The 24,630-nt window shown below is 56.7% G+C and overlaps 3 protein-coding genes across 3 annotated transcripts; all 3 read right to left on the bottom strand.

The window, feature by feature from the left end:
• Nucleotides 1-1,766: 1,766 nt before the first annotated feature.
• Nucleotides 1,767-3,725, bottom strand: HOXB6 (homeobox B6; the record flags this gene model as incomplete). The annotated part of the gene is made up of 2 exons (XM_084236471.1): nucleotides 3,083-3,725; nucleotides 1,767-2,026 (listed from the first exon to the last, which is right to left on the bottom strand). The coding sequence occupies exons 1-2, from the start codon at nucleotides 3,495-3,497 to the stop codon at nucleotides 1,767-1,769; spliced, it is 675 nt and encodes a 224-aa protein (XP_084092597.1). The 5' UTR covers nucleotides 3,498-3,725.
• A 9,384-nt stretch (nucleotides 3,726-13,109) lies between these two features.
• HOXB7 (homeobox B7) lies at nucleotides 13,110-15,844 on the bottom strand (the record flags this gene model as incomplete). Its single annotated transcript, XM_084238528.1, has 2 exons — nucleotides 15,443-15,844; nucleotides 13,110-13,363 (listed from the first exon to the last, which is right to left on the bottom strand). Exons 1-2 carry the CDS (start codon nucleotides 15,840-15,842, stop codon nucleotides 13,110-13,112), a joined length of 654 nt encoding a protein of 217 aa, XP_084094654.1. The 5' UTR covers nucleotides 15,843-15,844.
• Nucleotides 15,845-18,107: 2,263 nt separating this feature from the next.
• HOXB8 (homeobox B8) lies at nucleotides 18,108-19,698 on the bottom strand (the record flags this gene model as incomplete). Its single annotated transcript, XM_084237575.1, has 2 exons — nucleotides 19,233-19,698; nucleotides 18,108-18,415 (listed from the first exon to the last, which is right to left on the bottom strand). The coding sequence occupies exons 1-2, from the start codon at nucleotides 19,654-19,656 to the stop codon at nucleotides 18,108-18,110; spliced, it is 732 nt and encodes a 243-aa protein (XP_084093701.1). The 5' UTR covers nucleotides 19,657-19,698.
• Nucleotides 19,699-24,630: the final 4,932 nt, after the last annotated feature.

Genomic DNA, 24,630 nt, shown 5'->3' with positions numbered 1-24,630 from the left:
TGGGCCCCTTAGAAATTTGGACCCCTCTTCCTGACCTCCTCCCTATCCTTAGGCAGGTCCAGGAAATGACAGAGCAAGACAAGGACCTCAGAGGAGGAGCTCCGGGCCTAGTTGCCAGGGGGAAAAAACGCTGGAGACTGATTCTGAGAGTTTAGATCAAGGCAGAACCCTTTCCCGCCTCCTCACCAGACCCTGCTATTGCACTGAGAGGCCCCACTCGAGGCCCCTCACTGGCATTCGGGGTAGTTTTAGAATGTGCCCAGCCCTGGGAAGGGGTTCCAAGGACCAGCGGCGCCTTGCTGAGCACGCTGGGCGGCCGGAGTTCGCTGCAGCTGGGCCCCTCTGCCAGGCAGCTATTTTCTTTAAAAATAAAAAAGGAGAGAGAGGGAGGAGGAAGCAAACAGTGTCCGCAGATTGCCGCCTGGGTGGGGGTGGGGAGAGAATGGGTCGGTTTTGGTTGAGGGGATGAGACCAAACCGCTTATCACCTGGCCTCCTGGCCTGAGGTCTCCAAGGAGCAGGGGAAAGTGGTGCCCTTTCGCTGGCGCCTACCGGTGGTTTCATATTCCCCTGCTCCTCGCTGAGCTCTTGAGGCAGGAAGGGGCGCCCGGAGCCTTCACTTGCGGGTGGAGAGACACCGGTAGCCCGATTTAGTCTCCAGAGCCACAGGCCCCAAGCCGATGGCCCAGGACGGCGGAGATCGGGCCATGTGGGCAGGCCCACGGCCAGGGGCATCCCCGAACGTGAGGCCAGAAAAGCGCTGCTGAGGCACGAGACCCGCCTGGCTTAGTCTCCGCAGAGGCTCCGGTTAGGGGGGTCTCGGTGGTGTCCCTCGTGCCACGGACAAACGAGGATAAGCTAGAGAATGGAGGGGAACGGCCCCTTTCTTTCCCCCCAAGTCTGCCCCGGGAGAGGCCGTTGGCAGCCTCAGCACCGGCGAGGCGCGCCCGCTGGAGCCCGGGAGGGAGGCTCCAGCCTTTCATCTCAACTGTAACTTCCGAGTCGTGTCGGGCCCGCTGGGGCCGAGCTGGGCTCCAGCTTTTGCTGCGGAGTTTCCGGCACCGGGAAGACAGGGTGGGGGTGTGGGGCAGGAGAGGCGGGGGAGGAGCGGAGGTGAGTGAGCGGCGAGTTTTTACGTCTTTATTATTATTATCATCATCATTATTAATAATATTAATATTATTACCGAAGTATTTCACGTCCAGAGCTAAGACAAGACTACAAACACAACACATAGAAAATTAATAAAATAGAACTTTGTTTTCTTCTGAGGCTCCTCTTCTTACTTCTAGGTAGTATGTGCTCCTTCCAGTGGCTTTAGGGAGGGGTGGGAGAGAGGTCTGGGGACCAGGGAGTCTTCGAGGCCCCGCTGAGGGGCCTGCGAATCTACCATTGAACCGTGCACGAGGGACATGGACGGAATGAGACGCGACACGGACAAGAGCATTTTGCTCTGCTTCCAGGAAACATCGAGTGAGTCCAGTCCTCAGTTCTCACCGTGGAGCCTGATCGGGCTGAGGCGGGTTCATCCTCCGCGGAGACGGAGGGGGCGCGGGGGTGTCGGGTGGGTTCGGGCGGCGCGGCCTCTAAGCACCCGGCAAGAGCTCTGCGGGCGGGGGCGTCCCGGAGAGGGCTGGGCGCCGCCTGTCATGCGCTGGCGAGCAGGCCCCGGCTTCCCCCGCCCGCAGAGCCTTCTTGGGGCTCTCTGCAGACCTCGTCTCCCCACCGGCCTCGGCCTTCGCGTCCCCCCGCCCCCCTCCAGCGCCTTCACTCCGCTGGTTTTTCTTCCTCCTCCTCAGCACTGAGCTGAGACGCACTGAGCAGTTTGCTCTCCTTTTTCCACTTCATGCGCCGGTTCTGGAACCAGATCTTTATCTGCCGCTCGGTCAGGCACAGGGCGTGCGCGATCTCGATGCGCCGCCGCCGTGTCAGGTAGCGGTTGTAGTGGAACTCCTTCTCCAGCTCCAGCGTCTGGTAGCGGGTGTAGGTCTGGCGGCCTCGGCGGCCGCTGGGCCCAAAGGAAGAACCTGTTAGCAGAGAGGAGATGCTGAGGTCTGGGGTCAACGGGGCTGGAGACCCCCTCCCCCGCTCGACCCTCAAACCTGGCAGATTCTAGCTTGTCCCGGGATGCCCTCCACATGCCGCGGTCCCTGCCCCCCTGCCTCACCCCTCCAGCGCCCCCTCCAGATTCCCTCCGGTCTCCGAGGCCTGCCTGCGTCTCGGGTCTAGACTCCTGGTGGGGGATGGGAAGGGCAGTTTAAAATCCCACCTGAGCCCAGGAGGAAGGGCCGGGGCAGTCCTGGCCAGGTGTGTCTCTTCCTGGCCGCACGCATCCTCTCCTTCCATCTATCTAGCTCCCCCACTAGCCTGTGATAGATTCCGGTCCTTAATCCGTAATGACGTGGATCGATCCATAGTGGGCATTAACGGCTCCTCACTTTCTTGTCCCGCTAATGGACATCAATTTGGGACTTAAGGCCGACAAATAATCCAACCTGAGACCCAGGCGCCTGCTTCACCCCCCCCCCAACTTCTCTCTCAGTCTGTTCCCCCTGAATCTCCCTCCCTCCTCTAACTACCACCCCTTTCCTGGTGCCTCATCCTTCCCAGCCTCCCCCACCCCTAGGGAAACCCAGTCCGGGACAGACTCAACTCTCCCTCGCCAGCGTCACGCCGCCCCCTTCCCATGACGCACTCGGTTTTTAATGGAACAGTCTTTGGGTGGGGGACGCGACCAGGGCTGGGGGCGCAAGGGAAAGCAAAGCCAGCGACTGTGGTCCCTGCCCCCTTCCCTGCCCGGGACTCCCAGCCCTGGCCAGACGCTCCGGGAGAGCCCACTGGCTCCCCCGGCTCAGAGTGCAGCTGGGACTTTGCAAACTTTGCAACTCCTGCGGGCGAGAGGACAGAGCAGAAGACCCGGGGCAGGCGGCCCATCTTCCCCCCGTCTCCCAGCCGAGAGGCCCACCCAGCACCCTGTGGGAGAAGGGCGCTGCGGGGGCGGGGGGGTGGAGGGAGCCTCGCTAGTTGTTTCCCGGGGGCGGGGGCGCGCGGGGGTCGCGGCGACCGCGGGGAGCCTCACTCACTGTTGCACGAATTCATCCGCTGCATCCACGGGTACACCGGGGTGGAGCACTTCTGCTCCTCCGTCTCTCCGAACGCGCTCTTGTCCTGCGCGCAGTCCGACTTCCGCGGCTCGGGGTGGAACGGGGGCGGCTCGTCGGCGCCCGAGAGCGCGCAGGCCGACTCCTTCTCGCGGTAGAAGGCCGGCGCCGGCCCGTAGTCGCAGGGCGCCGCTCGGCCGTAGCCGCCGCCCGCCGGCGGGTAATAGGAGGAAGCGGCAAAGCCCTTGTCCTGGCCCGGCCCGGGCCCATAGGGCGCGGGGTAGTGCCTCAGGGGGTCCGCATAGCCCGACGAGTAGAGCGGTAGCTGGCCCAGGAAGGACTCCTGCCCGCTGGCCAGAGTGACGGGGAAGGTGGAGTTCACGAAATAGGAACTCATTGGGAGGGAGGCGCGCACGGCCGCTGCAGCTCCGCCGGGTTTATGATTTGTTGTGTTTTATAGTCCGAGCGCCGCGCCTATTAGTAGTATATCTGAGATTGGGTTTTAGCTGAGGGGGGATGGCGAGGTGCCAGTGAGGGCCAGAAGGAAATACAACCATCTGATCCAACACTGACCAATGGCAGAGGCAGGAATTGTCAAATAGCACCCAGGAGGAGCGCAGCCCGCACGAGGGACTCGCGCACAAACCTATCAACCTTTTTTTTTTCCCTCCTTCTCCTTCTCCTTTCTCTCTCTCTTTCCCCAACAACACAACGCGTCCCGTTCCACCTACGTAGGATCTGCGAAAGAGGCGTCTGTGCTTTGAGGGAGGAGGGAGCATTTGGATTGAGACCACCCCATCCCCCAGTGATTAAATAAATATATCCCTCCCCTTCCACGCAGGATAGGAAAAAGTTAATTGTGTTTTCAGAAAAGTTAACCCCTGCGTGGCTTGAACCCCATCCCTTCCAGGGGAGGGTGGTTTAGCGTTCCGAGTCTCCAGTCGCAATCTCCTTCGTTAAGAGAGCAGAAAGGAGAAGGTTGGTTGCTACGGTTTTGTGTTGGTGAAAGGCCAGAAGGGTTCTCCGCTAATAGACATCGTTTTAAGAAAGAAGCGACGGAGAAGAAAACAGTCTCCTTCCCAGGTTTTGAAAACCTTTTCTCCTGTTTCTCAGACGTACTCTGTCTTCCCCAACCCTAGTTTACTATTCCTGCTTCTTTGCAGCTCTTATGCTCACAGGGCCAGGCCAGAGCCTGCTGTCCAGAGGACCCAGAAGCTAGAAGGAAGGAAGGTCTGAGCCCAAGCTTCTCCCTTGGCTCTGCGGCTAGGCTGGGAGTTTCTTGGAAAGCTGTGGCTGCCTATGCCTGCCCAAGACATCCTTCTGGTTCTACCACGCACCCCTATGGGGAGGGGTAAGAGGATCCCCTCCTCAGCTAGGATTGTCGGATCCCTGTCCTGCCTGCCATCCCCACTCTACTCCCACCTCCTACCCCTAAAGACGTGAATGTGGTAGGCTACAGATTCTTGGGAATCAAGGGTGTTGTTTCCTAAGTCTGAATACAGGGGGAAACATTCTTCCTCCTCCAAACTGGGGTCCTCAAACCCTCCTATATTTGAGTCAATCAGAGACTCCCAAGAAGAGAGAGGTTCTTGCTCCTTCTCCAGGTCTCTCCAGAACCTGGTCATTCTTTTCAAAAGTAGTTACATCCCAATACTTGATTTTGGTTTAGTTTTATCAGCAGGGCGAGGTGTTTGGGTTCTCCTGGGGCTCAGCAGGCAGCTTACAACTGCCAGCCCCATTCCCTCTCCAGATGCTCACAAGCCTTCTGCCTGTATCCGAGCTTGTCTCACGCTTGTATCCGCAGCTTTCCTGCCACACACGCTTAGGTGTGTGTGAGGCTCTGCTTCTCCGACCTGCGTTCTCTCTTTTTCTCATCTGAGGAGAATGAGCATTGGCTGGAAGACTGGGCCCAATGTGTTTTCAAGATTCTAACATGCACCCTTCACCAGGAAGCAAGAGTGACCACTTCTGGATCTGGGGCCAGGAATGGGCCAGGGTATAGGACAAAGTCAGACGATGACAGGGCCAGGCTGACCCTCCTCACCTTGTCTTTGGGCTCCTTTCAGTGGGCCAGCACTGCCTACTGGCAATGGCACGGGATACAAGAAAATGGTAGAGCTCTGAGGCTGGTGACCACAGGTGGATCTTTAGTGGGTTACAAAGCAGCCTACAAGGCTCTCTGAACTCACAGGGACAACTTCTAGGCTGTGCCTTTATGGCCAAGTGGCAACCCCTGGATGTCCACCAACCTCTTCCTAGCCAGACTGTGTGGGGTGGGGGGTTAACATCGGTTTGAGCCTCCTAATGATGGACTCATAAGTGCTGCCTTCTAGCAGGGCCTGGGCCCACTTTCAGAGAGGAATGGGAAATACTTGGGCAGAAGGAGTAAGGTGGGGAGACTGCCTGTGTATACATCCCTACTCCCTGTCTCTGAGGCTGGGCCTCAGCTTTCCCTGCCTTCTCCCTAGCCAGAATGTCCCTCTCACAGGACTAGGTGTGGGTTTTCCTGTGGAGTCTTGCTGTGCTGAGAGAGGGAGTCTTCCCCTGTGAAGGATGCACAAAAAAATAGCTCCCTTATCCTTACAATCGAAGCCCCCAAATTAACCTCACCTCTGCAGGTTGCCTGTGGTGAGATGGAGCCGCAAAGGCAGGGCCTGGGCGCCTGGAGTAGGCATGAAAGGAAATAGCGCCTCATCGCTCTTATCTAAGCCCAGAGGTATTTATGAGCGTTTATTCGTCTGATCCGTTTGTTTGGGAGAAAGAGCAGGCGGGCAGGGCCAGGCCAGAGGCCGCCTGGTTTCTGGAGCCAGATCTCTATGAATCTGTCTGTAGTTCTGTCCACCTCAGTCTGTCTCCAAGGGGGAATATGTAAATACACAGGGGGCACAGCCTTCTGTGGGTTTGGGGTGTCTCTCTTTGCCTCAGCGAGGAAGTATGTGCATAGAGAGATGGATATATATGTGCACCAAGTCTTGAGTACACAACAGAAAGGTTGTACAGAAACCCCACAGGCAGGATTTATAATTGTAATTTTCTTTGCTGGGAGTCTCTGGTCCCGTGAACACACACATTCCAGCTCGCAGGGATGTGTCTAAGTTGTATTCAGCTCAGGAGTAAAATCCTCCTGTACCGGTAACCTCAGAGAGGGGTATTTGCCTGTGTGTAGGGGGGGTGGGGAGAGAAGATTAAGACATTGTCCAGGCTTCCCATCTCTTCTCAGCTACAAAACTCCCCTCACTCCCAGCTTTTTGGACGGTGAGCACCTTCCTCTCCCCCACTCTCAATTCTGGCTGGACTGGGGCAATTAAAACATGTCAACCCAATCCTTCCCCTGGACTCTGATTATCTGGGGTTGGGGAACATAAATGCCCTCAGAGGGAGAAGTGTAGCTGCTCCTAAACGTTTGAGAGCTATTAAGTTGGGATGTAGCCTTAAAATCAGCCTGTCCAAAGCGGGCTACAAAGACCTTATTTCCATTATGCAAATTAACGGCATGGTCTCAGATCTTGGGGGGTGGGTGGAGTGGGCAGTAGGGCTTGTTCCTCCTGTTCCCTACCCCCAGGTCTGTAGTACCCTAAGAGCCCTGAAGTGTTTTAACTCTCCGTACCGGTCGCCTTTCACTCCCTACCTGTCCTTTGGACAGCCTACAGAAAAAATTTCCGAGGGCCCCAAGACTTTCTGAGTGCGCTTCCACTGGTGGCCCTGGGCTGGGCTTTCTAGATGCCAAGAGTCATTCTCCCTGCCCATTAACTGAAAGGGCTGCTCCTGCCCCCCAGACTCAAGAGGCTCAGAGGCATGGGGGGCTGTCGCCGCCTTTGCCCCCAGCCCCACCCAGGTCTCAACCTCGGCAGCTCCTCCAGCTCTGGGCCAGATCCCAATAACACCTCTGCCTGCCTGGCACCACAGGCAATTTCCTGGAGCCCCCGCCCGAAAACCGGGGCCACAGCACCTTGAAAGGAGCAACCAGAGCTTCCTCCTGAGGCTTGAAAGCCCGAGCTAATCAGTAACCCATGAGACAGGGGCCAATATTCAAAGGAGGCAGCAGAGGCGCATTACCCCCACCCCTTGGCCACCCCCTTCTGCGAAAGCGTCGGGTTAAGCGGGTGTGTAAGGGGGTCGAGCAGCAACGGAAATTACAATGGTTTGTCTCCTTAATTATTGATCCCCACTTCCACTCCCAATTTCTTCCCAAAGCATATTTACGTCGATTTCGCTTGAAACGATAGGAAATGGGGGAGGGACCCACACTCACTTGCAGACACCAACAGTTTCCCGAAAATTCGGCTCAATTCCTTCACCACGGACACACCGCCCACGGAACTGGCAAGACCCAGCAGCCACCCGGGAGAACACAGACCCGGTTTGTCTTTTGACAACCGAGTGGAACTGCTGGGGCCAGCTCCCCTCGGGCTCACCGCCTCCATTGGCCGAAAAGAAAACCAAATAAACCTTCCACAGCCTTGGCCTCGGATCTCCCCGGCGGCCCGGGCGATCCACTCGCGCGCCTGGGGGTGGGGAGGCTCGAGACTCTGGTGCCCCGACCCTCGGTCCAGGGCCCCCTGCCCGCGGGATGCAGTATCAGTCCTGGTTAAATATGCCCGGAAAAAGCCGCTCCCCCGGCCAGCCCCCGGGTTTGGGGCCGGGATGGGCGCACGAGGAAGAGGTGACTCTTGTTCTCTAATCCACAAGCAGACGGGTGGGAACCACGATCCAGAGGAAAGCGACAGTCTGGACTCGACGTGCCCGAACCCCGCCGAGCCCGAGCGGCCGGGCTGCGAGCGGCGCGCACGGTTCCGGCCGCGTCCCTGGGCAGGCGGCGCCGAGGGCGCATGTCTCGGAACGGACGGTAGATGGCAGCAAACCGCATAATTTGGGTCAGAGCAAACTGTCTGAGGGAATGATTTATACCCCTCCAAGACTCCAGGAGAGAAAGCTCTCTCGTCTGGGTGTGTTTGGGGAATTTTTCCTTTGAGAATCGGCTCTTACGGGTCGTGGGTGCTGGCCGAGAACGGCTCTCGCTATGGCCCTGAACCCCCACCTCCACCAGCCCTGGCCTGCTTGGGAGAAAATCTACCTGTGCTTGGGGGGGGAGGGTGGAGGCGCGGGGAGGGCCTCCAGCGCCACAAGTGGCTGCGCCCCGGTCTTTCCAACTCAGCACTGAGAGAGCCAATATTCCCCCACATCCTTGCCCCAGATCCAGCAACCAGACTCTGGGCAGCCAGAGAGACCCAAGGTTGAACGCTCCCCATCTGGTCTTTTAAAAAAGAAAACCAAGCACTTATTCGTGCAAAGCAAAGGAAATCAATCTCCCATACCCTCCGCACCCAAAGTCGCTTATCTATTGGTTCCAAGCTTCCCCAGAAGCCCTCCACTTTATTTTAAGTCCTCACCTAGGGCTTGCACCCTCTTCCACTACCCCTCCCACCCCCACCCCCACCAGCTACTTTAAGAATCAGCCTCCTGTCCAGCGATTCTTCTCCCTCCCTCAGGGGGCCTGGCTGTGGAATGAAATCAGGCGCCGAGGGAGGGACAGGACTAGCTGTCTGAGCTCAGCACCAAGCAGCTTTCCAGTCCCGACAGCTTCAGGTCCCCTAGTTGGGGTTTCTTTTTATTTGCTTCTATTTTTCTGTTTTTGTTTCTGTTTACAAGCCTAAAACAACCACACACTAAACAGCCTCTTCATATCCACCACATCTGGATCCAGGAAAGTTTGAAACATTTCTGCATCAGACACACACATGGCAATTTTCTCCTCCACCAAAACCCACACTCATACCAATAAAACACAGATAATAGAATCGATATTGCACAGAAATCAACACACGGTCACCTACCGCATTAAAACCACAAAATTGTCTCCCTGCAGAGCGAGGCTCCCTCCTGCGGGAGTGGTGAGAGACCTGGGCTTCTCAGGCAGGCTTCCTGGGGGGCCTCCCTGGGTTTGGGTGCCTCCACCTACAACCCTTTCATTTCAGAAATGTCTCCGAAGGGAGCTAATGAGCATTTCTCTGTGAATTGTTCTTTCTGTTCTCTCTAGCCGCCTCCTCGCCCTTTGCTGGCCTCTGCGGAGATTCCAGGCCCTCCAGAGACCAGGACGTCCCTCGGCGCCACCGCCCCTCTGCCAGGGCCGCCGGGAAACCGCCCTTGAGCCGCCGACACCCGCACCCGGGCAAGACAACTGCGCCGGGGCAAATGGGGGAGGCCAGGGCCGGGGCGGGATGGTTGGAGGGGGAGGGGGTATAAACCCATAGAGGCCGCGGCGACCCGCGGCTGAGAGCACCCTGAAGCCCAGACACCCCCATCCTTTCTTTCTCGGCCCCTTCCTTGAGCCTCGTCCTCGCATCTTAAAGGGGCGAGGTGGAGCTCGCTTCCGTGGCCCCTTTCCGTTCCCCCTCCTGTCTTCCCGGCCCTGGCTCCCCCTCCAGGAAGCAGCCACCCCTTTCTCGGTCACTGAATTTCCTGGGAAGCCTCTCCCTGCAGCGCCCAGAGGTGGGGTTCAGCCCCTTCTTGGAGGGGGGAGGAGGGAGACAAACCCAAGCCCCACCCCCTACAAAATCGATGCAAAAGAATCAAAAGAATTGTAGAATCTCTCTTACCTTTGCAGACCTTGGGAAATTTTCCCTCCGGATGGAAGAGGGTGGGGGACGAAAAGGGGGGGTAGCGTTCGGGTTCTTCTTCATCTTCCAGATAATATTGTCCCAACCTGAGAGCCGTCGCCTCCCCTTCTCTGACTTGGGAGAGAGGGTGTTTTGCTTTTCGGATATTTGCATAGAAAATGGAGTAAGTTCTGGCTTTGAAAAATGGTATCAGCCTGCGGTTCTGGGCAGATTGTCCATTTACCCTCCATGATGACTAAAATCCCAGGTCAGCAAGCAAATTAACTTAGAAATTAAAATTATTTTTGGTTTTCCCTTTTGTGTAATCCCCACCCCTTCTCTCTCTCTCTCTCTCTCTCTCTCTCTCTCTCTCTCTCTCTCTCTCTCTGCTTTCCTCTCCACCTTGATCTTCCTCTCTCTCTTTTGCTTTATCGAGCTGATACTGAAGTATAAAAATATCAAGAGGCTGGAGCCCTGAAGGACGACAGTGCTCCGACCTAGGTGTGGTGTCCAAAAGAATGCTGCATTATAACCACCAGGGAAATGATAAAAAGTTCATGTTCACGATCGCCCGGCCACATGACCGGCGCCGGCCAATCGCTGGATTCAACCACTCATAAACTTCTATCACAAAGTTGTAAATTTTCATAAAACAACAAGGAATTTATTGCATTTCTTCATGGCTGCTCCACCAGCAACCCTTTTCTCAGTCGCCATCTTCTTTTCTTCTCCTTCTCTCTTTTTGGGGAAATCCTAACCTGAGAAGAGATCAGATTTAGGGTGCAGGGAATGAGGCGGAGGAGCCACAAGGGTTCAGCTGGGTATGAGGTTCTTTTTGGAACCTCCTGGATTCTCAAAGGAGCTCGCCCTTCTTCTAGTAAAAACTCACCCCAAATTCTCCACACTGGGGCTGTTCTAAAGCAATTTTGGGGTGAGTCAGAAGCAGTAGCTGATGTCCACATTTGCCAATAGCATCAGGGCAAAATGAAAGCTTCAGTGCCCCCCTCGCCCCCTCCGAATGCCCCTGCACCCCTAGCCCTGTAGATGATGGAACTCCCACCTGTGAAGCTTGTAGCATTGCAGGTGTGGGGGGCCCAGATCCCCTAGAACCTAGCTTTTGCCCAAGGAGGAAAGGTGTCCCGGATGCAGGCTGTGTCGGACAGTCTAGCAACCGGATTCTCGCCTCTGCTCCCCAGAAATTGGAGAGTCCAGCGGGATCCCGGTCTCCCCCGCTCACATGCGGCTAAGTCCGGGGTCCCTATAGCAGCTCCGCGGCCGATCTCCAGGGGTTTCTGCGGTCATTGACTGGGGAAAACTAGAGGTTTAGGGGGCTTTTAGTTACAAATTCGAATTAAACAAATTTTTCTAAATCACATTTCATTCCAGCCCGCTTCTCCCTTCCTGTCTGGAGCCCTCTCTTTCTCTCTCTCTCTCTCTCTCTCTCTCTTTTTTTTTTTACGTTTTAAATAATCCGGAGTTCATGATCGAATAATTACTAAAAATCAGCTCAGCAGTTAGATGTCACCCCCTTCGTTTTGGTCATTCAATCGGGGGTGTTTTGGAGCAAAAACAAGCAACAAAATCCGCCCCGTATTTCCCAGGTCTCCTGAAAAACCCCCGTATTTTGAATTCAGCCCCTGGAACCCAAATGTATGAAACGAAATAACCTCCCCAACAATGTTTTTCTTTTTTCTCTCTTTCTCGGGACTGGGGAGAAGATTCCAGTTTCCCCGCAGTGCGAAGAGCCGGCGGAAAGGCGCGGAGGGAGCCAGCGGAGACTCGCTCGCGGGCAGCCCCGAGCCGCCGGGCGCGGCCGCCCTAACCCGGTAAACTCGCCGCTCGGACTCTCGCTCGTGGGGCGCCTCTCTCTCCCCAAATATTAAACTTTTTCTTGGCTCTCTGTATTAAGTTAGAATCAGGTGAACTAAAATAAATGAAAGTAAAATAAATTAAAATTAAATAACCGAATAGCTCTGGAGGAAAATATTTGTCAAGTGAGCGGAAGGCCAGGCGCGCCCTCGCTGGAGGCCTCTCTATGGCGGCCCCGGCGGCCTCTGCGCGCCGCTGGCCCCTGCCCAGCACCACAGGCATCGGCAGTGGATTTGGGTGGTCGCTTTCCCTTTCCTTGCATTCTTCCTTCCTGCGGCCTAACCTGGCTTTTTAGATGTCTGCTCTGTGTTTGTTCCCCAGCGGCAGCTCCGCCCGAAAGGCAGCAGCCTGGTTTGAAGGCCTAGATGAAGAAGAATTTGTGGAACTGTGGGGATTTTGTTTTGTTTTGTTTTGTTTTGTTTTGTTTTGTGAATGTGTGTTGACTGAGCATGGAGGCTCATGGATGTATGCACTGGGGGCAAATGTGAGTCTGTGTGTTTACAAGGCAATGTGTGAATGTACATTGGTATGTATAAATGTGTCTGTGAGTGAGTGTGAATGTGTGTTTACTTGTGAGTGTGTGTGAACGCAAATGCCAGTGTTCTGGATGTGGGGAGGAGATGTGTGAATGCCTGTGTGTTTATTTGTGAATATGTGTGTTTATTGGTAACTGCTGTGACGGTGTGTATATTTGTATACTGTCAGTCTGTAAATGTGTAGGGTTGTGTGCATTTGTGTATGTCTATGTGTGTAAGGGCATGTAAAGGGAATATGTGTGATCTTGGGGTTCATTAGTTTGCAGCCCCCCAGAGCAAGAGGCACCAGGGAAAAACAGCAGACCCTAGCACAGAAAAAAATAATAATAATAATGGGCCAGAATTTGGAGCAAAGGGTTCCGTGATGCATGACTAACCCCGATCCCCTTCAAGCCTTAGACACAGAAAATAGGGCAAGTGTTTATTTTTAATCGCTTTATTGTTTTATTTATATTCATCCTTCAGATACACATAGAATGAAAAGAGGACCTCAGGGGCTGGTGGGAGCAGGATCATTGGGCAGTCCAGGTGCATAGAGGGGACAGGAGCTAGTGGGAGGGTCCTGGGGGCTCCTTAAGGCCCCTTCAGTGCTGCTACTGGGAAGGAAGGGCTGGGCAGGGTGGGGAACCACACTTAGTTAGTCCAGAACCACAGACCACAAGACAGGGCATCAAAGGAGGCTTACAAAACAGCAAGATTTTACAAAGACCTTACAATAGCAACATAGAAAAGGGAAGCAGATTCCAGAAAGCTACAGCACAGGTAGATGATGTCCTTCCCATATTGTACAAAAACAAACCCGACGGACTTTGCTCTAGGTAGTATTTTATTTTATTGTTTTTTTCAGTGTCAAGAAACCAAAAGTTCACCTTTCTGCTTAAAAAAAGTTAACTGCTTTCCATTAAATATCCCCCCCTCCCTTTAATCTGAGTTTCCTGGTTCAGTTCCCAGAACTGGGTTTCTTCTTCTCTCCCTCTTTTGTCTCTCTCCCTCCGCCCTTTCTGTCTCTCACTCTTCCTCGTCCTCCTCGGCTTCGGCCTTGTCCTGGCCGGTGGCTCCCGCGCCCGTGGTCTTGTTTTCTTTTTTCCACTTCATGCGCCGGTTCTGGAACCAGATCTTGATTTGTCTCTCGGTGAGGCAGAGCGCGTGCGCGATCTCGATGCGCCGCCGCCGGGTCAGGTAGCGGTTGTAGTGGAACTCCTTCTCCAGCTCCAGCGTCTGGTAGCGGGTGTAGGTCTGGCGGCCTCGCTTGCGGTCCGTTCCTGAGCAAAGTATTTAGAGGAGAAAAATCAGTGCGTGCGGAAAAACGCCAGCGTGCCTGCCTCCCTCCTTAGACCCTGTGTAGTGCTGGGATGGGTGGTTGGGAAGAACCCATTTTCCCACTAAACAAAACTCTTACTTTTTCTGCCCCGTGCCTAGGCCTGCCCTCTTCCATCAGTGCGCAGACAGGTCCCGGGCCTTCTGAGGCAACCGCTTCCATCTTGTCTCCAGGAAACCTTTGGGTCTGGGACTTCTAAACCTAAGCTCTAACCTGCTGACCCTTGAAGCCCCTCTCCCCGCCCCCCACTTCCAGGGATGAAGCAGGAATAATCTTCCCTGACTCTTGGGAGGAATCAGACACCCCAAGATTCCCCTCACAGAGGCTGACTCTGATGGTCTGGGGTGGGAGGACAATGGACACTGTGCACAGGACTCTGGAGTGGGACTCCAAGCCTGGCCTGAGGGCATTTCCCGCCCGCCCCCACCTCAAAAAAAAAGAAAAGGAGACAAAGGAGCTTTACAGGTCCAGTACCCAACAGCCCCCCACAAGGAGCCCCCCAGGAGCCAATTGCAGAAGGAGGATGAGGTGAGAATTTGCAGGTTTCCTTGGAGTTGAGTACACCAGTGAGCAGCTGCCCTCTGATGACTGTTTTCCAGCGAGTGAGAGGTTCACACAGGGTCAGACTGGCCTGTCTGCCCACCTGCCCAGCCCGCGGAGTGACACTCAGCAATCACTGGGCCTCTGCGGAGGCACAGGGGGAGAGGATGACAGCAGCCTGCTCAGGGGTGGAATGTGATGTGTTTGAGCTGTGGGACTGGGTGGCAGAAGAGAGCTCCCCAGATGAGGCCCAGAGGCTTGGGGGAGGATTGTGCAGGAGGAGGTGCTGGTGCCAGTACTGCTGGGAAGAAGACAGGAGGGAGGAGGGCTGGGGCCCTAATTTCAAGCCAGATGAAAGCCAAGTTGAAATGTTTATGAGTAGAAAAATTTGGGCTTTGATAAATCAACTGGAAAGGCAGTTGAATTATGGAGCAGGCAATGGGAACTGTAACCACCAATACGGATGGTGTAAGTGCTGGGCCCCAACCAGAGCGGGGTCCGGAGCCTCTGTCCACAAGTCTTGCACCTTCTAGGTTTGGGGTTGGCCCTTGAGTCCAGGGCAGCATTAAGGAGGCTGACTGGGCAGGCTTGGCAGAAGATCCCACTGGAGTCCCAGGTCTCAGGGCTCCTGCAGCAGCTGGCCCAGTGGCCTATACTCTCTAACTCTTGATTGGGCTACAGAGAGTTTTAGTCCCTCTCCCAAGAGGACATTCGCCTTTCTGGAATGATACCTGTAAACTTATGGACCAGTACTCCCAGGAAGGTGCCCTCTTAGGAAGGTTGCCTGAAGAAGGCAGTTGTACCTCCCAAGAGGCCTCTGCCCTGGGGGCGGGGGTCAGGAGCCCCATCTTTCTTGGCCTTAGCCCCCCCTCTCTCCACCTGCCTCTGGCTCTGTGTCCCTTGCTGGATTTTCATCTTCCCTGGTACCCCCTCCTCCACCAGGGCCTCTAGAGCCCACCTCTAATTGTCCAGAAGGGAATAATAGGGGAGCAGGGTTGGCTGGAAGGAAGGGGGAGGGGAGAGTTACTCCGCGCTGCAGGCCCCCTCCCCTAGACCTTCTCCAAGCAAGGGCTGGGGGACACACCCAGAGCTAAGATCCCCGGCGGAGAAGGGAGGGGAAAGACCCTAATGGCTATTCTCTGCAAACCCCAGCCTTCCTCCGCAAGACAAACGGCCTCATCTCCAGTCCGTGCCGGCGCGGCTGATAAATATTTAAAGCTAAAAGGCCGGGAGGAAGGGCTGGGGGTGGACTGGGGGCTCGGAGCGCCTAGGCGTCGGCAGCGAGAGCTCCGCCAGGGAAGCAGAGCAAGTCTGAGAGCACAAGCAGAAATGGAGGGGGGCCGAGGGGGTGCCGCGTCCCCAGGGCCGACCTCCTGCCGGCAGCACTCTGGACGCGGAAAGGGACACTTGGCCAGGGAGGGGGCGCCTCCTGGGGAGCGTGGCCGGCCGCGGCGGCCCCGGACGGCCCGGTGCGCGGCATTACCTGAGCTTCGCATCCAGGGGTAGATCCGGAAGTTACTCTCGGCCGCCAGGTCCGAGTCCCTCTGCTCCTTGGCGCCCGCCGCCTTGGCGGAGTCGCCGGGACACACCCCGGAGAGGTTCTGCTCAAAGGGCGCGCAGTGCATGTTGAAGGAACTCGGCTCGAGTCCGTAGCCGGCCGCGTAGACGCCGGCCGCACTCTGGCCCGCCATGCCCCCCCCGCCGGGGTACAAGCCCTGCATCGAGGCGGCGAAGGAAGCCCCGGAGCCAGCTCCATAGCCCGGGCGCTGGGGGTTGGAAGCAAACGCGCAAGAAGTTTGTTCGGGGAAGGCTCCGGTAGCGAACACCGAACTTGCGGCTGGATATTTAGAAAATAAAGCATTCGCATAATACAATGAACTCATAATTTGGCCGGATGATTTGTAGGCAGGGACGTTTTAGTGTCGGTTTTACGAGATTCCTTGATATATTACAGAATTAGAGTCCAGATTTACACCAAAAAGGACCCCCTTTTTCCTCTGCAGACCACGTGACCCCCTCCCACGTGACGGCCCCTCGGCCAATGACCGGGCAGCCTCCCCACGGCTCCCGGTAATGTGGAAAAAATTGTGTGGCGTTGGATTTATAAAATATGATCAATAATGAATGGGAAAGCCAAGCTCTGTGGATTGGGGCCGGGGGCGCAAGGGTCGCTGTCGACCCCCGTGGGCGAGAGGCAGCTTGCAGGCGAGGTTCGGGGAGGAAAAGATTGAGCAGAAGAGAAAATAAATAATCTCTGAGCGAACCGTATTGTCGCCCCCCACTCTCCGGCCCAGCCCGCTCCCCAGCAAGGAGCCAATGCAGGGCTTGTTCGCGGGTGGGTGGGTGGGTGCGGGCAGGCCGGGGCTGTATGAGCCCGGACCCGAGCCTTCTGGCTAGGCCTTGGGGGGACTTGGCGTGGTTCTCCCAAGGTGAGGAACTGGGTGACCCTGGGCTCGCGGCCGTGTCTGCAGCGCCCCGGGCACACGGGGAGGGGTGGCGCGAGGCTTCGGGGCTCTCCTGGAGGCGCGGGATCCAGCCCACGGGGGGCTCTGCAGGCTGCAGCTTTGGGTGTCTTTGAAAAGAGGTTTGAAAATAAAAAAAAGGAAGGCAGCGGGGTGGGTGGGAAGGGAAAGGAAGGGTGGCCAGGGTGTTCTGCTCTCCTGTTCCGGGAGGCGGATGCCTCGGCCGAGCCCGGCCGCCCGAGCTGCAGAGGGGGCGACGGAAGGAAGGAAGGCGGCGAGCCGCGACCTCGGCGCTGTGTGGAGGTGGCCAGGCCCGAGAGCAGCGGCAGGGACGCGCACTTCCCCTCTCCCCCAGCGCCCGCCCCGCCCCGCGCCCACCGGAGTCCGGGAAAAAGAAAAATATCAGCCGGTTCAGCAGCCCCGCGCGCTCCCCTCACCCGCCCCCACGCCAGCTCCTCCCACCCGCGAGCGGCGCGCGGAGACAAAGGGGGAGGTCGCGGGGAACCAGCCACCCGCCCGGGCGCCCCTCTCCAGCGTGGCCTGCCAGCCGGGGTCTCGGGGGCCGGCCGGCTCCCAGCGCGAGGGGAGGGGGCTGCTCCCCGCTCCCCTCCCTCGTCCCCGTCTCCTCCAATCACGCGCGGCCGCCTCCCTCACCCCCTGCGCCCCTGGGCCCCGGGACTCGCACCACCTGCCTCCAGCCCCCGCCCCTCCTCCCCGCGGCCTGGCCTGGAGGGCGCAGGAGCCCAGGGACCGGCTCCCCCCAGCTCTGCGAGGCCCCGGGAGCAAATGAGGAGCGCGGACCAGGCCCGTCTCGGGTTCTCGCTTGTAAACTTTATTGTAACTCTTCCGCCCTTTTCAGGCGCAGACAACAGAACAAAGTATAGAGGAACAACAAAATATATAATTAGCCCTCCCTCCCCCCAATAAAGCAATTCACGGATACAGGATACATTCTCTTCACAGTAAACCTAAGAACACTTTTAACAATTGCCCACAGCGCGCATGCTAACTAAAGTAACCTCTTTTGAGAAACACTTAAGACGAAATTGTCAAACCAAAGGGGGGGGGGGGTTGGGAGGAAGAGAGAAGCAAGAGAGAAAGCCAGCGAGCTGGGGAGGGGGTGCAGCGGGGAGAGAGGGGTTGGGAGGGGGAAATGAGGACAGAGAGAGAGAGAGAGAGAGAGAGAGAGAGAGAGAGAGAGAGAGAGACCGGGAGACAGAAAGAATTACGGCGTGAATAGGCAGTTTCATGTTGTTGGGAGAACTTAGCAGAAATCGGTACCTCGGTCATTACAAAGAAGCACGTTCAAAGGAAAGAGACCATTGCACAAGGAGGCTTTTTACACGGGGTGGGAGTGGGGGGCGGGGCTCAGCCGGGCCGCGGCCGCTCACCCTCGCGGGGCGAAGGAGTCCTCGCTCCCGATGCTTTCCCCCCCAGCCCCCCGAGAAGGGACGAGACCCACGGTAGCTCACACACAGCAGCTATTACGAGATACTACCACTAGCGGGACCGGCGCGGCGGGGGACGCGGCGGCGGGAGGCCCGGCTCGAGCCCCGCTCGCGGGGCCGGGGCTCTCCCGGGCGGGCGGGCGGGCGGGCGGGCGCGGGCGGGCGGGGGCGGGCGGCGGCGGCCGGTGCGGGCCCGGCGGGCGCGGGCGGCCGCGGCCCTGGCAGTCCCAGCTGGAGCCTACTTCTTGTCGCCTTTCTGCGCGTCCGCCTCGTCCGCCGCCTCCGGGGCGCGTTCCAGCTTCTGCTTCTCCAGCTCCTCCTGCTCGCATTTGCTGCTGGGGAACTTGTCTTTGTTGTTCTCTTTTTTCCACTTCATCCTCCGGTTCTGGAACCAGATTTTGACCTGTCTCTCTGTCAGTCCCAGGGCATGCGATACCTCGATCCGCCGCTTGCGAGTCAGATAGGGATTAAATAGGAACTCTTTCTCCAGCTCCAGGGTCTGGTAGCGGCTGTAGGTCTGTCGGCCTCGCCTGCGTCCGGCGGCTGCTGGGAAGGGTGGAAAGGGCCAGACAGAGGGGAGGGGAGCGTGGGGGAGGGGCGGAGATGGAGAAGGGAGCAAGATTCGTGAGCCGGCCGGGGACACCGGGGTGATGAGGGCAGGGGAACTTCTGCCCCGCGCGGGAGGGGGCCGCTGGCAGGCCTCGGTGTGGGGGGAGACGTGAGGGGGGGGATCGGATACCACAGACTCTAAGGGAGTCAGAAAGGGGAAGCCCCCTCCCCTGGTGACCAGCCCTGGAGAGTTGGCCGGGGGGTGCTTCACATCTATTAAAAGTGCCATAAACTTTAGGAGGAAGGATGTGGAGAAGGGGAAGCAGCAAGAATACAAAAAAGCTGGATGGGGACGAATGGACCCACCTTGCAAAACCCCCCAGAGCCTCTGCCCCAGAAGAAAAGTTTCTCCAGGGCAATTAAACTATAAAGCAATTGAGAAGTGCAAAAGTTGAGCGCCCCCACTCCCACCACCCGCTCTCCATTACCCCCCATAAAACAGTAAAAGGGAGGGGGAGAAGAAAAATAAGGCAGGGTGAGGGGTTTATGGGTTCAGGAAATGTCGCTTAGCGACCCCCCTCCAAGGGAAATAAACAAGAAAGGGTGAAAAAAAGAAAGAAGAAGCGAGGAAGGAGGAAGGCAGGAGGAAGGAAGGAGGAAGCAGGAAGGAAGCAGGAAGGAAGAGGCGATCTGGACGCAGCCGGCACGTCTTGCAGGAGCTGCAGGGCGCGAGCCCGGCCTGCCCGGCCCCCGCCCGGCCCTGGGCCCTCGGCGCTCCCTCCCGCCCGCGCGGCCCGGCCCGGCGCGAGCTCACCTTGCGGGCGCATCCAGGGGAACAGCTGCGTGGGCGACGGGCTTTGCTCGGAGCCCTCGGCCTCCTCGCCCAGGCCGCTGGCGGCCGCGAGCTTGCAGTCGGCGTACTGCACCAGGTCTGGGTCCTGCGCGCCGAACAGGCTCTGCCGCTGCAGCGGGTCGTAGCCGTAGAAGTTGCCCGGGTCCCCGTGGCACGCCACGGCGCACGGGTTCTGCTGGTAGGGCGCCGTGGACAGCGACGACGGCCCGTGGTAGAACTCCTGGATTTGCGACGGGTGCTGGAAGCTGCCGCCGCTGCTGGGACCGTACACCACGGTGGGTCGGCCGCCCAGGTCCTGGGCGAAGCCGCAGTCATAATAATTGGGGCGCAGGGACTCCCCGGTTTTGTATTTGGAGAACAGTGAGTTGACGAAATAAGAGCTCATTTTATTGAATTTTGAGGCGGCGGCGGCGTCGGCGGCTGTAGTTGGGGGCTGTTGGGGAGGGGGTGGGGAGGGGGAGAGGGAGGGAGAGAGAGAAAAAAACGCGGATTCGCCGGCTCCTAGTCACCCTCGCCAGGAAAGGAGCGGGCAAGGGAGGAGGGGGGGGGGTGAAGAAAAGAAAGAAAAGGCGAAGAAGCTCTCGAAGCCACCACACTTTTTGTGATTTCCAGGAATAGGAAGGGACAGCGAAGCCTCCAAAAGTCTACGCCTGCATGGCAGCCGCGGCGCGCGCGCCCTGCCCCCCACCCCCCACCCCCCAAACAAAAATATACCGCCACTTAAAGAGGTCCTCGCTTTACATTTCGAAGAAGGGATGCCAGTTCATAAACAGTTTTCGGTGATTTACTTCCCTGCAAATGAGTTGTTTCATATTTTGCACTGTCTTTTCATGATCATTTGCATCCATTAGAGACCCCGCATCCTATTGGCTTCTCCGTACTCCTCCCGGACAGAACGCAGAGCGAGGGTGAGAGCGAGCGAGAGCGAGCGAGAGAGAGAGCGAGCGAGCGAGCGAGCGCCAGGGAGTGAGGAGAGAGTGGGAAAAAAAAAAAAAAAAAAGGAGGGGAAGGAAAAAAAAAAAAAAACACCCAGGGAGAGAGGGGGGGGGAGAGGGAAGGGGGTGTGAGAGAGAATGAATACGGATTAAATCTGTTTAACTACCTACATTAATGAGATATCTCTCGCCTCCCAACAAATCAAATACCTTCGCAGACCACCCCCAAAGACGGATGTGGGGGAGTCACGGAAAAGAACACGCACACACACATACACAACGCGCCAGGCGTAGGCACGCTGTTAATTTCGCGATTTTAACGAGGCAGTTGGAGTCTTTTTAAATGTCAGGGTCGCTTCGGAAAAATGTAAAAGAACACGGTTTAATTGCGCCGAGTTTTAAAAGGTCCTATAAATGTAATTGGTATTTTAATACAAGTTATCAAATCATACAGCTTGCTCTCCTAAACATATTTTCAAACAAACGAGGTAGTCATATTTAAAGCTTTAATGATCAATTTCCTTATTATTGATAAAGGTTTAACTATCGTGTGGAGGGAATTGGCTGGGTAACCGGCCCCCAAAAAAACGGCTGTAAACTCTTTAACAAACTATAAAATGCAATAAAGCCGGAGTCTGTTGTTGTTTATGCCGCAGCGCATAAAAGCTGTTAGCATTTTACGAGTTCTTTCCTCTACAGCTATAAAACTGCAGCTTCGATCGCCCCCGCCGCCCGACTGCAGCACGGTGGGGGTGACGAAGCTGAAATGAGAACGATTATGGGTTTTTTCGGCGCAAACGGTGATTTTTTTCTGAGATTTTCTCCTTCAGCTGTAGCAAGCACCTGCCCCCACCTCTCTCTGGAGCCCCTACACCACTGTCTCCCTGCCCCACCCAGGCCCCTCACCAACTTTCACATATTAAGCAAACAAGCAAGGATTTTCTTCAGGGTCCAGGAGGGTATGAGGGGAAACCAGGAGGGCAGGAGAAACTTCTGGTTAATGGGCAGTGATGAAGCACACAGCAAAGTTACTTGCAACCGCCGAGTTGCAGCTCTGCAGACCTCAGTGGGCCTGGGGGCTGCTGTGAGGAAGGGGTCTCCACTAGGCACTGGGGCCCAGTCTGTGGCTTTGGGGGGCCAACTTTGCATGAGGGGAGAGGTTCTGATGCCACCATCATTAACACCCAGTGAGCTACCTCACTCCTGCACCCAGGCCTTGGGATTCAGTGGCCAAACCCAACTGGCCCCCAACCTTCCCAAAACAATCCCCCCCACCTTCTGAACCACCCTTAGGTGAGAGGGTGCCGCCCAACCCATCAGCACATCAGAGGGAGGGAAGAGGAGCGGAGGCTGCCTCTGGGCACCTTGGTGGCTGGCCTTGGTGCTCTTTGTCCTGTGCCTTCCTTTGCCCTTGGCAGTGGCTGCAAAGTGTGTTTGTGGGGGATGGGGGTGGGCATCTTTTAGTCTTCATTGTCCTTTGTCACCTCCTAAACTGACCTTGGGGTGGGGGGGGATTTGGATGCAGCAAGGCCACTGAGTCACCCATCTTCTCTCCCTTTGGGGAGCCTCCACTTAAACCTGGCTCTCCTTCCAGACCCGAGGGCCTGGGGCCTGAAACACAGGGTGCAGGGAGAGGTGCTGGAGCTGCTGTCTTCCACCCCTGCCTCTCCCCGGGCTCTCCACCCCAGCAACCACAGTGGGCAGGCTTTAGAAGGCCTCAGTGTGACCATCAGAACCCAGGGCCTCCTGAAGCAAATCATTGGCCAAGGAAAGTAAAGAAGGAAGAGAAAGAGAAAAATATTTCTAGCAACAAAGGTGGGGGGGCAGGTTTAACAAATATGGTCAATCCATTGATTATTCAGGGGACAGTGGTCTGCTCTGGAGGGGCACTTTTGGCTGATTTCACTCCCCCGGCCATTGTAAAAAATTAAACCATCAAAAGGGAAGTTACCAGTGGGGTCACTTGGTCCTTCAAAAGTGAATCCGGAGAATGGGAGAGGGGCTGACAGAGGGAGAGAGAGAAAGAAGAAAAGGGAAGAACGGAGCAGGGTCCTGGATTCTCAGCGCCAGGCTGAGGGGGCGGTGAGGCCGCCGCCGGCAGAGTTAAGTTGTTGCGGAGCGAACATTTTTATCAAGTGCGGGGGATTTTATGGTCATGATTTGAGGACTCACCGGTGAGGTAGAAATTCAATGGCTTGTTCTAAATCATCCCTACACCGCGCCAGAAATTCTTGATGGAAGGAAAATGTTTCTATTATAAGAAAAAACAAGAAAGAGCGGGGAGATAATTTATAAACACCCAACGGAGGGCAGATTTATTAGAGAAACTCAAGTTGAGGAGAAACTCCGCTTGCTTCTTTGCACCCGGTCCTGGAGGAAGAGAGGAGAGGCTGCAGTGGGGCTAATTTTAAGGAGGGGGGAAATCTATTTGTCATGCAGGTTTGTGGGGATAGGGACCCCGATCGGGCTGGGCCGGGAGGAGAGTGGAAATTTGAAATCCAAGGGACCGCGGGCAGAGAACACGCGGGTCTTAGAACGAAAAATGCCCTGACCTCCAGCTGCTAAATTACGAAAGAATCTGTGTCCCCCGCCCCATCGTGGGACCCGGCCGAGGCGCAGGGCGCTGCAGCTCTCACCTGGAAGCCACTGGAGGCAGAGACCACCGCGCGCCCGCTTCCTGTTGCCTGCCGGCTCCCACTTGCACCCAGGAAACGTGCTTTTTAATTTGGGGGGCCACCCAACCTAGGGCGTGCAGAACCCCCCGACGAAAACCGCGCCTCTCCGCACCTTGCCGTTCTGGAGAGCCCCGGCCCGGCACCCGGACGCCCGGCGCGCGCCCAGCCCAGCCCCAGACGCGTACAAAGGCTCTGGAGCCTCGGTCTGTGCGGAGTCACCCCGCTGCCTTGGGGTACCTCCGAATTCCCACAAAAGCCACAGTTCCACTTCCCCCAAATTATGCCCAACCCACCCCGGCTGGCTCACCCGGCTCCCTCTCCTGCCGGTCCGGCAGGTTCGGGGCAGCTTCGCCTCCATGCGACCTTCTCCCGCCCGCTCGCCCGACTCACCTGACCTGCTCACCCCGATCCACAGACTTCCCTCTCTTTCCCCTCCCCGGAAAAACTCATGCCCCCCAACCAAACCTCCCCTCTTATTTGGCTCTATTATTCCTATTCTTATTCTTATTTCCCGTTTTCGTGCATTTGTTGCCCTCACCAAACACAGAAACTGGGTGAGAAGCCTTGAGCCCTCCTGGGGAGATTCAGAAAATTTTCCATTTGAGGGGAGGGGGCCCACTCTAGTATATCTGAAATCTATAAGGTGGAGAGAAAGGCCATAACGAAGCCTAAATTTTTATTACGCTCACATTATTCATGACTTTTGGTAGCGCTCAGGCCGTGGATTCCGGGCCGCCTAAGGTGAGACCCGCAGCCGGCCGCGCTCCAGCCGCCGCGCCGGGGATTCTCGCGTGGAGCACGGCTGCCATCTACCGGCCGCCCCGAGAATCGGCGCGCGCCCGCCCCGCCGCGTCCTGCAGGAGCAGCCGCCAGGCGACCAGGGGGCGAAACTTTCCTTATTAGCAGAAAAAAAGGAGAGCGAGGGAAAAAGACATCGGACATGGGGAAATCGTTCATGAAATTGTGCAGATAAGCTGCAAAAACCACAGGGCGAGGGGGTGAAGAGGAAAAATAAGTCACAAGCTTTTTTTCTCTCCTACTTACACGGGTCTCCCCCCATCTCAGCCTCTAATTTCTGGCGGAGACCGACCGAGCAAAGCGCCTTTATGGTCCGTAGAGGGGGGGGCTGAGCACTTTTCAAACCCAACACGATTGTCTCAAATTCTGAAGAGAAACAATCGGGCTTTTTTTTTGGGGGGGGTGGCGAGGATGAGAGGGTGGGATGGGACTGTAAAAAGGATCAAGAGGCTGCCCGCGCCCAGACGTCTGGCCCCGCCGGACCTGTGTGTGTGTGTGTGAGTGTGTGTGTGTGTGCGCGCGCGCGTGTGTGCAGGGGGCTCCTCGTGTATGACGCCCGGTTCTGGAGGGGGGTGTGAGGAACAAAGACAAGCGTCCGAATCGCGTTCTCTGAAGCATATGTGACAACAAAGTGTTGTCTTTCCTCCTCCCGTCCCTCTTCTGCCCTCTTTGCCCCCTGGGGGCCCAGGAAACCCCAGGTCCCCAGTCCAGGAGGTGGGTGAGGGTGGGGGCCCCGGAGTCCGGCCCACCCATTGGCCCCGCGGTGCCCGGAGTCCAGGCCCAGCTGCGGCTCTCCAGCTCCGGAAAGTTTCCCCTCACTGTTTGCTTTGCTGCTGTTTAGTTTCTTAACCTTCAGAAATTTATACGCTATAAACTTTTATAGCGGTCATATTCTTTTATGGCTGCGCACACGGCATTGAATTCCTCTCCTGGCTTCTCCGTCTCGCACTC

The sequence above is a fragment of the Talpa europaea genome (assembly GCF_964194135.1).
Source record: "Talpa europaea genome assembly, chromosome: 7".
In the NCBI taxonomy this organism is placed as follows: domain Eukaryota; kingdom Metazoa; phylum Chordata; class Mammalia; order Eulipotyphla; family Talpidae; genus Talpa; species Talpa europaea.
Note: the sequence above shows the minus strand (reverse complement) of the source record. Positions and strands in the feature narration are given on the sequence as shown.